At 32.0% G+C, this 14586-nt stretch overlaps 1 protein-coding gene across 4 annotated transcripts in view; it reads left to right on the forward strand.

Moving 5' to 3' along the window:
- The window catches only part of Snx14 (sorting nexin 14), a 93657-nt gene that overhangs the window by 17311 nt on the left and 61760 nt on the right, over window positions 1-14586 (forward strand). For all 4 annotated transcript variants that reach the window (XM_026410937.2, XM_026410951.2, XM_026410943.2 and 1 more), the window contains exons 5-7: window positions 4912-4955; window positions 7086-7173; window positions 11647-11731. In XM_026410937.2, the coding sequence (XP_026266722.1) occupies window positions 4912-4955; window positions 7086-7173; window positions 11647-11731 (217 nt within the window). The remainder of the gene's footprint in view (window positions 1-4911; window positions 4956-7085; window positions 7174-11646; window positions 11732-14586) is intronic.

Consider the following 14586-nt stretch of genomic DNA (forward strand, 5'->3'; position numbering starts at 1 on the left):
AGGATTAAACCCAGTGCCTCACACATGCTAGGCAAATGCTTTACCACTGAGCTACTAACCCAGCCTAGTCATGTCTTTCTTAATGATGGGGATATGTTCTGAGAAATGCATTATTAGATGATTTCATTATTGTGACAAAATCACAGAATGTACTTACCCAAACCTAAATGGTATAGTCTAGTCATTGGACGTGATCTTTTGATGAAGTCAAGAGATACAGTAAGTATGAGCCATATTAGGCTATTGCCAGCATGATATTGCATGCTGTTGTACAGTAAAATTTTTTATTTTATTTTTATAAGATGAAGGAATAGGCTGGGTGTAGTGGCACATGCCTATAATCCCAGGGGCTTGGGAGGCCGAGGCAGGAGGATTGAGAGTTCAAAGCCAGCCTCAGCAAAAGTGAGGTGCTAAGCAACTCAGTGATACCCTGTCTCTAAATAAAATACAAAATAGAGCTGGGGATGTGGCTCAGTGGTCGAGTGCCCCTGAGTTTAATCCCTAGTATCCTCCCCCCAAAATAAATAAAAATAAATTTTGATTAAAAGTATAGTATAAACTGGGTGTGGTAGCTCAAGCCTGTAGTCCCCAGCTACTGAAGAGGCTGATGATTATAAGTTTATGAGTTTGAGACCAGCCTGGCCAAGATAGTGAAACCTATCTCCAAAAAAGTTCAGGGTTGTGGATCAGTGGTAGAACGCTCACGTAGCATGCATGAGGCACTGGGTTCGATCCTCAGTACCACATAAAAATGTAATAAACATATTGTGTTTACCTAAAACTAAAAAATAAATATAACAAACAGTTCAGTGTAATTAATACATAAATCAGTAACATAGTTGCTTATTTTGTATTAAGTATTGTATACTATACATACTCACATGTGCTATACTTATTTTATGACTGTCATTGTAGTAGGTTTGTTTACACCAGCATTACCACAAGCATGTGAGTAATTTATTGTGCTACAATGGCTATGTTCTCACTAGGTACTAGGAATTTTTCATGTTCTTCATAATCTTATGGGACCACTGTTATTTATTTATTTATTTATTTATTTTTATTTATTTTATTTATTTTTTTTAATATTTTTAAATTTTATTTTATTTATTTATTTATTTTTAAAGAGTGAGTGAGAGAGGAGAGAGAGTGAGAGAGAGAGAATTTTTAATATTTATTTTTTAGTTCTCGGCGGACACAACATCTTTGTTGGTATGTGGTGCTGAGGATCGAACCCTGGCAGCACACATGCCAGGCGAGCGCGCTACCGCTTGAGCCACATCCCCAGCCTGGGACCACTGTTATATATGTGAGCCATCATTGACTGAAATATTACTTGCTGTATAGCTGTGTGTACTCAAACAGAAAATATTCAATTCCTATGGAAAAAATTTCTAGATATTTGTATTAAAAAATTTAATCATAGAGCATGTCAGTGTATACCACTTAATGAGTTTTTGGCTAAATAGTTATTACAAAATAAGCAGTTTGAATAATAATCTATTCCCAATTTAACTTGGATTCCAAGTTTAAATGGACATTTTAGCCATGGAGAGCCCTGCTTTACCTAGTTACTGATTACCTTCTGTAAAAACAGACATGTTCATGTTAGGGAAGTAGCAATACCATTTTATAATTCTCAAAGGAGCATTGAACTTCAGGGAACAAATGCATATCTTCCTGAATTATGATCCTAGTTTTAACATTGACTGAAGGATAAAATAAGAAATGGGGGGCTGGGGATGTGGCTCAAATGGTAGCGTGCTGGCCTGGCATGCGCGAGGCACTGGGTTCGATCCTCAGCACCACATAAAAATAAATAAAGATATTGTGTCCACCTAAAACAAAGAACAAAACAAAAATTTAAAAAAAAAGAAGTGGGACAATTTTTACTATTTCTACATAACATTGGAGTAGAAAATGCATTCTGTTACCTTTGTTCTAGTCACATTTTACATGTTCCTTTTTGGTAATGTACAAGTTTTAGTTATTTGTTTTAGAGACTTGTCTTCTTGACAAGTCATTGAAGGTGGGGAATAGAGGTCTTATTTTTTCACAGCACCAAGTTTGGGGTCACATCTTTTTGGTAGCTAATAAATGTGTATTGAATTAAATTTAATGCTAAGTAGTCAATAGCATTTGGGACCTGAATCTTGCCTAACTGTCCTTTCTTACCTCAGTTTGTACCCTTCTTTGAGTAAATATAAATGGCATTCAAGTGCCAAACACTTGGCATTTTTCTTTTTCATTGCTTCTCTAAGGCATTTTTGATTTCCAAGATTTTCTGATTTAAAACTATGTTGACCATTATGGTAGCTACTAGCCATTATCTCTTTTTTTCATATTGGTTACATGTTAAAATAATATATTAGATGTATTGGGTTACATAAAATTATAAAATTTCATATATTTTTCTTTACTTTTTAAAAATATGCCTACTGGAAAATTTAATAAGTGACAGGGTAAAAAATGGGAGTTCATAACCCACTTGAATCAAATGTATGAATATGATATGTCAAGAGCTTTGTAATGTTTTGACAACCAATAAAAAAAACCTTAAAAAAAAGAAAATTTAATAAGTGATTTACATTATTATTTTGTTGACTTCTAGCAAGAGTATTATTTGGGTCTTTGACACTTTATTTGTTCCTTCAAAACTGAAAGAACTGCTGGATGCAGTTGCGCAGGCTGTAATTCTGGTAACTCGGGAGGCTGAGGCAGGAGGATCATAAATTCAAAGCCAGCCTCAGCAAATTAGCAAGGCCCTAAACAACTTAATGAGACCTTGTCTTAAAATAAAAACATAAAAAAGGGCCAGGGATGTGGCTCAGTGGTTAAATGCTCTGAGTTCAATCCCCACATATTGTTGCTCAAAAACTTTCACATTACTAAACATTTTTTTAGATCTTACTCTAGGCAGGAACTGGGGCAGTCCTAGGGATAAAAAGAGAAATAAGGTATGATTGGTTCTTCTGTTCTAGAACTTCAGCTCAGAAGGGGAGGTAGACACATAAACAAGTAATTACAGTAGAATGGAGTGCAATTGATAATGGAAGGAATGTACGACATATAGAATTGGTGTAAAGGAGGAAGTGCAAAACTGTTGACATAACAGTGAGAAGGATGACTAAAAGTTTGTCAGACTGATAGTGTGGGAAACATCAGGTGGAGCCCTCAAGACTTGAAACAGGTGGAGCATTCAGTAAGCTGGAGGGTAAAATGTGAGGGAGTATGTGAGGGAGGATGTGGGCAATGAGGAAATAATATTTTAGTAGTGATTATTTATTGGTATACTTACTGTATATTAGGCCCTGTGCTATGCACATGCATTATTTCGTGTAATTTACACCCAGCCTTGAAGAGGGTGCTATTATTGATATTACCAAAGATAAACTGGAATTTAGACAGTTTAATATTTTTTTTTCAAGTTTCATATCTGATTGGTAGGAGAACTCAGTCAAAAAGGCAGGTCTGAGTTAGTTCTTAACAAGTATTTTATATAGCTCTTTAGAAATATAAAGACCTTTAAGAGCTATGTGATGAAATTTTGATTGATTGACCCTGGAAGCCATTGATTTTCAAACTTGTATAACTAGAGTTTCAGATGTGACTCAGGATACTGTGGGAGGTGAAAAAAAGGAAGCTGGCATGCAGAGCATTCCCCATCAAAATCAAGTGTAGTTCCACTTTTCTTTCATGTATTGTGGCTTGATAGATTGCAGGTTTCATGCAAGGAGTGATGTAGTCAAATACATATTTTAGATCATTTTGGCACCTCTATGGAGAGTGGAGGAGGGCAAGCTTGAAAGAAGGGAGAATAATTTAAGAGTCTGCTGCTGCAATATAAGGGGTAAGAAGACGAGGACACAGTGAGGCTGTAGAAGAGAACTATGTAGGATGTAAAATCAGTGGGATTTGGTCATTGGATGAGGGGGGAATAAAGAGGACCAAAGGTTAAACTAGAAACTTTTTCTTGTTTTCTCTCTGTATCTTATTCATTGTTATATCTTCCTATATATATATCTTTTTCCCAGTGAATATGATTATACTTAGTTTTTGTAATAAAAAATCCAAATTATCATTGTCTTAATATTCAAGTTATAGAATAAACAACTTTTGTTACTGCTGCCTAATGAGGTGTATGGTCTGATTTGGAAGGTATATTGGCAAGATATATTGTTTCATTCCCTTCCTGTTGCCTTTTTTAAAGTTACTGCTCATTTTTGTAACTCCTTATAAAAATTACAATATGTTGCTATTCCCTGATCCAAGAAATGGAAGGTTTAACATTTAGGGTTTGTTTTGTTTTGTTACTTTTTTACATTTAACTTATATGCTGATTTTAAACATATAGCTAAAATCTTTAAAAAGTTACCATATCTATGTAATTTACATTTGATTAAGAAATAGAACATAATGAGCTCTCCAAAACTCCCCTTCATGTTTCCTTCCAGTCACTTTTATCTTGTCAAAGCTAATCATGACACATATTTTTGACCCCTTATTGAAGTCTCAGCTACTTATTTCTTCATTTTATTTTGAGAATATCAACTTATAGAGAAAGTTAAGAATGCAGAAATCTAAGCTATTATTTTCCTTTTCCATAGAACTTTTTTTTTTTTTGGTTTAGTGAAGTATCAGAGTCAGTAACAATTTTATTTTATTTAATTTATGGTACCAGGAAAAGAACCCAGGGTTCACTTGCATACTAGTCATTTTCCATCCCTGAGCTACAGTCTTTCTTTTATTTTAAGGCTGAAATGTGCAGTTTGTCATGAAAGTATAATATTACTGTCAATATTTGAGATAATTAAATTTGTTTTTGGTAATACATATATTATTAAGTTCTATATTTTGTTTTTCCAGAATTAATTAATTTTATTTTTCTCTAAAAAAATACTTTTTATGCAGGTTCTTGAGTTAGTGTTGGAAAACTTTGTTTATCCATGGTACAGGTATGTTCTCTCTATAAGATCTTTCTTCTTTGATACAGTGAATGCCATCAAGTTAAGCATGCTAATGATGTATTTTTAGTCTAAGCCAAGATTCCTCAGTTTTTGACATTTTAGGCCAAATTTTTGTCATGGGGAGGGGGCCCGGCTGTATTATATATAATATGATATTTAGCAGCATTTCTGACCTCTTCTTATTTCCTTTGCCTTTCTGACTATGAAAGATGTCTTCAGAGATTATCAAATATTACCTGTGGCATAGTTGGTCCTAGTTAAGAATCATTGATGTAGGAAATCAACTAGTAATTTAAAAGATAATAAAGGGAAAAAACAAAAGCCTTTGACTGACTGCTTTTATTTTTGGTGGTACTAGGCATTGAGCCCATAGGTGTTCTATCACTGAGTATGTCCCAGCTCTTTAAAAAAAATAAATAATATGCATATACATACATACTGAGACCTGCTAGGGTCTCAGTAAGTTGCTGAGGCTAGCTAACTTGTGATCCTTTTGCCTCAGCCTCTCCTGAGTCAATGGGATTACAGGTGTGCACTACTGAGCCAGGCCTAGTCTGTTTTTTTTTTAAATATATATGTATGTATTTTTAGTTGTAGTTGGACTCAATACCTTTATTTTGTTTATTTATTTTTATGTGGTGCTGAGGATTGAACCCAAGGCCTTGCACCTGCTAGGCAAGCCCTCTATCACTGAGCCACAACCGCAGCCCTAGTCTGTTTTTTTAAAGAAAAGAACTTGTAGAGTTTTTCATCACTTCAAAATGTAGTAATTTAATAATTTTGTACACAGTTTTTACATTTTAAATAATTATACCTGGGGTGGGGGGAGTCTATAATTTAGATGTTTCATTAAATTCAAAGTTAATTTCAGTAGATTCCCTAGAAAAATCAACCATGTTTTTTTTTTCCCCCAAAATAAGAAAATTGTTTTTCTCTATATCTTGCAGAACATAGAAAATATTCTAGACCTGGAAAAAAAATGTATAGTTTGAGAATCAGAGAGATACAACATATTCATTTAATGAATATACATTTCCTTAAATAAAACATGTTTAGCTACCTATTTGAACACATAAGCCTGTATGACTTATAACGTATAATGACATCTACATTAATTTTATATTGATTCAGTATATTTTGAATATTCTATTTTAAAAATGCTACTACTTGAGTTCATCTAGTATAACCATATTAAGAAAATTCTAATATGTAGGTCATATGTCATATTTTCCTGAAAATTAATTTTTCCTGTATATTATGATTTCTTTTTTTAACATCAACTTGTGTCTTAAATATGGAGCTGGAATGTTTATCATTTAAAACAAAGCTGATGATGAAGCCTTTTATAAATTGAATCCTTTCTTGAAGATGCCCTTACTTCAACTCATCCCCTAATTAGGACTATTCAGATGTAAAATCTGGTTGTATTTCTAATTGTTAAAGCATTGTATTTTCTCCATATCGTAGTATTGATGTTGTAATATCTGCTTTCTGAGTAAAATAGAGGCATGGGTGCTACTATTGTCTTCCTTATTCTGTTAAGGGACTTAACAGCACCATCTTCAAGTTTAGGATGTCACCATTATATATATCTTTCTTGCCTTTGTTAGGAAAATGCTCTAATTCTTTTAGGGACCTCAAGACTTTAAGAAAATGAAAGATGTCACTTCAGATGATATCGAAATTTTGGTTTAAAAATGTTTGCGTTTCAGTTTATTTTCTTTTTCAAATGGAGCACACATTTAAAAAAACTTTTACACTTATATTATCACAAATATTTTACACTCAAATTTTTTTGTATCAAATTTCTTTGGTGATGCTTAGAAGATGATCTTAGTTATATATAAAAAAAGACTGTACACATGTATGTCTGCAAGGAAATACATGCTACATTTTAGTTAATCTTGATTATGTCATGGTATTAAAATTATGAGTGGTGTTTTATTTTTTATTTATTTCTTCTATTGTGCAATTGAATGCATTATTTGTAAATAAAAAGAAAAATAGCGACAGTAAAAGGGAAAAAAAAGAGGAAGTTTTTTTTTTTTTCTCAGTTTCAAGAAGGTAAAACTGTGTTTCTCTGAACTTCTGAATGTTTACTTTTCTCCTAAATTGAAGGGATGTGACGGATGATGAATCCTTTGTTGACGAACTGAGAATAACATTACGATTTTTTGCATCTGTTTTAATACGAAGAATTCACAAGGTATATATTTATAATGAGAAATTTGGGGCTTGGGGACTTTATCACTATGAACAAGATTATTTTAAATCTTACTTTTACATTCTCTTATGCCATATATTAATTTTTCTTCACTTTTGATATTTTAGGTTAAAAAATTAATAAATCACTTTTAATCCACTCATCAGTTTTGCTTTAATGTTTGGTTAATTTGGTTTGTGGAAATTAGAATGAAAAGTTAACTATAGGAAAAAAATCATGTTTTGGTTAAATGAATTTATTGAATTATAATAATCTATAATAATTTATTGATTATAATCTACCTTAAAAATTTTTTGAGCCATATTTTATATATGTTTGGATCTTTGCCTATATGTATATATTTATAGTATATTGACTGTAGACACATACTTATCTACTACTGCTTTGTCAATTCAATAGGATTAAACATATTAACAATAATTTAATATATACTTGTCATTAATTAATAAAATAGAGATTACTCTTATAAATATTTCTATATTCATTTGAGAAATGAGCAATACATTCAACCAGTTCACGGAATAGAAATATAAAATAGCCAATGAACAACTGAAAATAGGTTGTCTTACATTAAATGTAAGTTGTTAGGAGGTACTATTCTTTTACTATCAGACTGGGAAAGTTAAAAAAGGATGTAAAATCTAATAATGGTGATTGTGGGAAAAGAGCAAGTGCAAATCCAGATTGGTATAATTTACATTTGAGGGTGGTTTGGTAATCTTAATTTTTAAATTACATATGTAGTATATATGTATATATATGTGTGTGTGTGTGTGTGTGTGTGTGTGTGTGTGTGTGTATATATATATATATATTTTTTTTTTTTTTATACTGGGAAGCTAACCCAGGGTTGCTTTACCACTGAGTTACATCCCCAGCCCTTTTTATTTTTTAATTGAGAAATGGTCTTACTAAGTTGCTTAAAATCTTGCTAAATTGCCTGTAATCTTTATTAAGACTTGGTGGTGGTGGCAGCTTGGTGGCTGAAGTAGGAAGATCACAAATTTAAAGCCAGCTTTGGCAACTTGGTGAGGCCCTAAGCAACTTAGAAGATCATCTTCAAAAAGGGATGGGGTTGTGACTCAGTGCTTAAGCACCCTGGGTTCAAACCCTAGTATCCCCCCCCCGCCCCCAACAAAAAAGTGTGTATTCCCAAATTCAATTCTGTTTTTATAATATGTTAAGGAAATAATCAAAGATATATATAAAATATATATTCAAAGATTTATTTCATTATAATTTGTAATAAGGAAAATTGAAAAGAAAACCTAATACCCACTGATTGGATTATTCTTCTGGTACGTATAATATATACTAACTATAAGCCACGAAACATTGTTCTGTAGAATACTGCTAATTTACATGGGAAATATTTATCTTAAATAGTAAGTGGAAGAGCCTGGAAAGTAATTTATTTGGTATGTATTTAAGGACATTTTTGTCCTTATTACTGTTAATACTTATTGTGGTTGTGGACTATTGCTGAATTTTGTTTTTTTTCTCTGCACTTCTTTATGTTTGCCATTTTTTTTTTGCATTGAGCATTTATGGTTTTTGAAAAAAGTTGATAAACAATTAGTAAGAAATATCAGATGTTGGGCTGGGGATGTGGCTCAAGCGGTATCGCGCTCCCCTGGCATGGGCGGGGCGCTGGGTTCGATTCTCAGCACCACATAAAAAATAAAGATATTGTGTCCACCGAAAACTAAAAAATAAATATTAAAAATTCTCTCTCTCTCTCTCTCTCTCTCTCTCTTAAAAAAAAAGAAATATCAGATATTGATGATAGGCCATTTAAATTATAGCTTTTCTGAAAAAAATTAAAATATTTGTTCTCTTTACAATGAATTAGTTAATAGAAAATTCTGCTCTGTTGGACTTTGAGATAACCTATAGGATTCTAAAATAATAGCACCTCATACTTGAAGTGTGAGACATATATTTTATAATGGCTTTATTGAAATTATTTACATATCATATAGTTCACCCATTTAAAGTATATAGTTCAGGGACTTCTAGCATATTCACGTCACAGAGTTGTACAAACATAACCACAATCAATTTTAGAATATTTTTTATCACCTAGTAAGAGACTTTGTATTCTTTAGCCATAAACCCCAACACTTATCTCCTCAGCCATAGCCAACTACAATTTTACTTTTTCTGTCTCAATGGATTTGTCTATTCTAGACATTTTATATAAATGGAATCATATAATATGTGGCCTTTTGTGGCTGGTTTCTCTCACTTAGCATAATAGTCTTATCCATGTTTTCATTCTTTTAAATATCTTTATTTAATTTATTTACTTATATGTGGTGTTGAGGGTCGAGCCCTGGGCCTCGCACGTGCTAGGTGAGCACTCTATCACTGAGCCAAACCAGCCCCCATGTTTTCATTTTTCATGTCCAAATAATATAGCACTGTATTTTGTTTATATATGCTGTAATTTGTTTAGCCATTGTTCAGGTGATGGACATTGGATTCTTTTGACCTTTTGGTATAGTGAACCTGTGAGCATGTGTGTACAAGGTGCCTTTTTATTTTTTGGTAGATACCTGGTGTATATATTTGGGAGTATAATTGCCAGGTCAAATAGTAACTCTGTTTCACACTTTTGAGGTACTGCCATATAGTTTTCCAGAGTGGCTGTACCATTTACATTATTATTAGCTGTGTATAAATGTTTTGATTTCTCCACATCCTTGTAAGATTTGGTTCTCCCTTTTTTTCAACCAGTTCTAGTGACTGTGAGTGGTGTTTCATTGTGACTGAAATCTGTATTGGATTTCATTTGATATGTATTTCATTGCAGAAATATGTACTCAGATACTTTGCCCATATTTTGTCTTTTTGTTATTGAGTTGCAAAAGTTCTTTATATATTCTAGATATAAGTTCTTTATTAGATACCTGATTTGTCAATATTTTCTTCCATTGTCTGAATTATTGTGCTATGTATTCTTCTAATTTTATCAGCATCACTATCTTGAGAGATGAATGGGTCATTACAATGTCAATTTCATGGAAAGTAATTATGTCAAAGTGTCAGAGGTAGTAAAAGGAAAAAAGAATTAGGCCTGGGTCACCTTACTACTACTATGTTCTATCTTTGACCAAATAAGGTCAATTGAAAGTGGATCATGAAAACAAAGTATAATTTAAGCTTCATGGATTTTTTAAATCAAAATTTAGTTAACAAATTATTATTTTGCCTTTTGAGTCTGACCTGCAGTTCTAAAATCTTACAAATGAAAATCTTCACAAATATTCCGAGAGACAAGATTTTGTAAAATGTTTGAAAACTAAGATATCTTGTTTTTGTTTTTTTGATAAATATGAGAACACCATAATTTGTAATCATTGTGTACTGACGGACTAAGGATAAATGGAAGAGTAATGTTATTTTGTAATGAGGCCTAATACTAGCAAAAATATTCCCATTTATTGAACATGTTTGATCTTATGTAGTCAAAAGATATCTGTAAACTTCTCTGAGTTTTACCAGCCAATCACTAAAATTTGTGGGTTTTTGATCTTAGATTACCCCTGTGATTTTATTCCTTCCTTAATGTGAAATATTTCTTATACTTAAGGTGTTAAGTTTTATGGTGGAAGATAAGCCTATTGAAGTCTAATAAACATTCTTTCTGGTGATTTCATTGCAAGTTTATTTTGTTATTTCATTTTTTGCCTCTATTCGGTGTATACATATTGTCCTTAATCCTTCTCTAACCTATGATAATCACTTGGCATTTAGCCTTTACATTGAAAAATGTTGGTGGAGAGAAAAGAAACTGAATACTGTTTTTCTAAGTAGGATTCTTTTATTTATCTTAAAACCAGGTTCATCTTGTGAGCTGAATGAAAAAATTCATTTTCAATTAACTTTTTAGTAAACAGAAATCTATAGCTTCAAGGGATGATAAGTTACTGGAAGTTTTTAAGACACATTTAAAACAAAGAACGTGTATAAAAATAAGCTAGGAATAAAGGTATTATTTTGTGGGAATATTTCCCTCTTTAGTCTATAAGTATTAAGATAAATTTTTAATGGTGTGATAAATAACTGTTTCAGTTAGTATTAAATGCTTTTAAAGTATGTTTTTTGAAAAAGTCTGAATAATATCTATGGTTTTTGAATTTTTATTATAAGTGCACAATTAATAATCATAGTTAGGTGATATAAAGTGTGATTCATGAATACAATGTGGAATAATTAAATCCAACTATTTGATATATCTATCACCTAAAATAGTTATTCTTTTTTGTGGTGAGAACATTTGAAATTTACTTTTAACAATTTTGAAATGTATAACTCTTATGAACTATAATAGAACTATAATGTCAAAAATATTCTCCCTAATGCCTCAGATTTTAAGATATGTTCCAGTATCTTATTGCCATTTAGTGACAATTATTTTTAAAGTTTTATATTAATTTTGAATTTATCTAGGTGGATATCCCATCTATTATAACCAAGAAACTGTTAAAAGCAGCAATGAAGCATATAGAAGTGATAGTTAAAGCCAGACAGAAAGGTAATGTTTTCTACTTACTGTTTGAGTGATTTTGATTTTATATACCAACTTTCCCCTGATATATTAAATGGTATTAATGGAAGTTAATTTAGATCATATCATTGGTGTATTTGCTCTTTGATATAATTCTGTTATGAGAAACATTTCCAATTATATGTTTACAATTATTCTGTGTTCTTATAAATTTATAATAAGTAAAATAATTTCAGGGCTGGGAATATAGTTCAGTGGTGAATGCTTGCCTAACATATGTGAGGCCCTCGGTTTATCCCTGGCAATGCAAAAATACAAAAAATAAAAACACCCACCCCCAAAAAACCAAAACAACAAGAAAATATATATCTCTTCAATATACTTAAGAAAGGAATGATGATCTTCAGTATACTTAAAAAAGGAATGTGTGTAGAAGAGTTTGAGTACATATAACTTAATTGTTAAAAAAATTAACTTTTAAAATCATTGTCACATCACTGACAAAAACACACTAGAGGTAATATCTTTGTTGTAGCTATGTCATAAAGGTGATTTTACTATAGGAAGAAAAATAGGAAAACTATTTCTATAGTTTTGACATTACCATAATATTATATGATTGGAATTATACAGTATGTTTCAGACTGGTTTCTTTCATTTAGTAATAGGTGTTTAGGCTCATCTGTGTCTTTTTATGGCTTGATAACTCATTTCTTATTGTTATTCAATTATATTCTGTTGTATGGATATACTATACTTTGTTTATTCCATTTACTTATTGAAAGGCATCTTGGTTGATTCCGATTTTTGACACTTATAAATAAAGCTGCTATAAATATTTATAAGTTTTTGTATGAGAAAAGTACTAATGTGGTGCTAGGGATTGATCCCACATAGCCTCACACATCCTGGACAAGTACTCTATCATTGAGTTATACCCCTAGTCCATGAAATGCAATTTCAATATAGTTTTTTTTTTATTAGTTACCCATGACAGTACAATGATCTTGACATATCATACATTTGAATCAAATGGAGTATAATTTCTTATTTTTCTGAGTGCACAGGTTATAGAATCACATTGGTTATACAGTCACATATATCAATATAGTTTTAATTTTGTTCCAACGACCACCACTGACAAACCTCTAAATATCAGCCTGCAAGTACATGGAGCCACCTTTTTTTAGCTTTAATTCATCAGTTTAATAAAATTCCCCAATTATTTTGCCTCTATAAAAGTGATGTTATATGTAGAGACAGATTAGTTTGAGTGAAACTCTTTTTTTTTTTTTTTTGGTAATGGGGATTGAACTCAGGAGTGCTTACCCAAGAGTGAAACTCTTGTTGAATCTTTGGAAGAAAGGGGTTGGTGGTTTGCTACTGTTTATGTAAAAAAAAATCATCCTAATAAAACTACCATAAAATGCAAATTTCTTGCATTAATCACATTGTAGTTAATAAAATCCATAGAATTAAAAGACTAGATAATTAGGAGGGATCTAATTTTATTCAGATATTCTGGTATTCTACATGTAATGACAATGAACTAAACTTGGAAAAAAGGTTTTCAACTGCTTGATTTTTCATTTATTTTTTTAAAATATTTATTCTCAAGCTTTAGGTGGAAACAATATTTTTATTTTACATTTATGTGGTGCTGAGGATCGAACCCGGTCCCTTGTGCTTGCTAGGCGAGCACTCTACCACTGAGCCACAATCCCAGCCCCATCATTTATTTTTTGAATTTGTTTTCAAAATTATGTATAATTTAGGAAATAAAAGATTCACCTCTTCATCTGTAGTCATCCTGTCCTTGATGTTCTTTGCTTAATCTGCCTCTTTTTTGGGGGAGCGGCGGGGGGTGGGGGGGAATCAAGGATTGAACCCAGGGGCACTCGACCAGTAAGCCACATCCTCAGCCCTATTTTTGTATTTTATTTAGAGACAGAGTTTCACTGAGTTGCTTAGTGCCTTGCTTTTTGCTGTGGCTGGCTTTGAACTCTCGATTCTCTTGCTTCAGCCTCCTGAGCCTCTGGGATTACAGGTGTGCACACCATGTATTGCTTAATCTGCCTCTTGAGAAGGGGAATTACATAGAAGTTTTCTATCTATGAAAGTACTTCTATGACTTATTGAATACACACACACACACACACAGTAGAAGCATTGACTTAATTTAAATTAAGTAGGATTACGCAGAGGGATTATACTTCAGATTGTCTACCTGAAGATATTACTTGTCATGGATTCTGGGGACTTTTTAAAAAATATTTTGCTCTAGTTGTAGTTGGACACAAAATCTTTATTTTTATTTTTATGTAGTGCTGAGGAATGAACCCAGCACCCAGCACATGGTAGGCCAGAGCTCTACCACTGAGGCTCAACCCCAGCCCCAGTCCTTTCCTTTTATCAGCTGCAAATAGCCAACTGAGGAGGCATTTGATACTGGTGATTAATATGTTTTGTATTCCAACATCTGTATTTTGCTTATATAATTCCATTAAGGTTTCCCCCTCTTTTTAAATTTTTTTAAATGTTTTGTCCAGTCTCTTCAATTTCTCATTAAGTAGGTCTAAAATATTCTCACATCTGACAGATATTGAATAGATTACAGCCTAGTGATTAATTTATACAACATGTGTGAATAGTTAATTATATCAAATATTAGAATTATGTATTCTACAAGATGACTTTTCAGTATTAAAAGTTAATGACTATTTGCTAATGCCCAAAGGACTTTTCTCAATTGTTCAAAATTATATCAGGAAAGAAGTAGAGCTGGGATTTAGCACAGCTTAGTCTTCTGAATTTAGGTCTATTCTTGTCATATAAATTTTTAGAAAATTCAACGTGCCAAATTTATGGTGGGAAAAAGCTTA

This window comes from Urocitellus parryii, chromosome 8 (genome assembly GCF_045843805.1).
Source record: "Urocitellus parryii isolate mUroPar1 chromosome 8, mUroPar1.hap1, whole genome shotgun sequence".
Taxonomy (NCBI): Eukaryota; Metazoa; Chordata; class Mammalia; order Rodentia; family Sciuridae; genus Urocitellus; species Urocitellus parryii.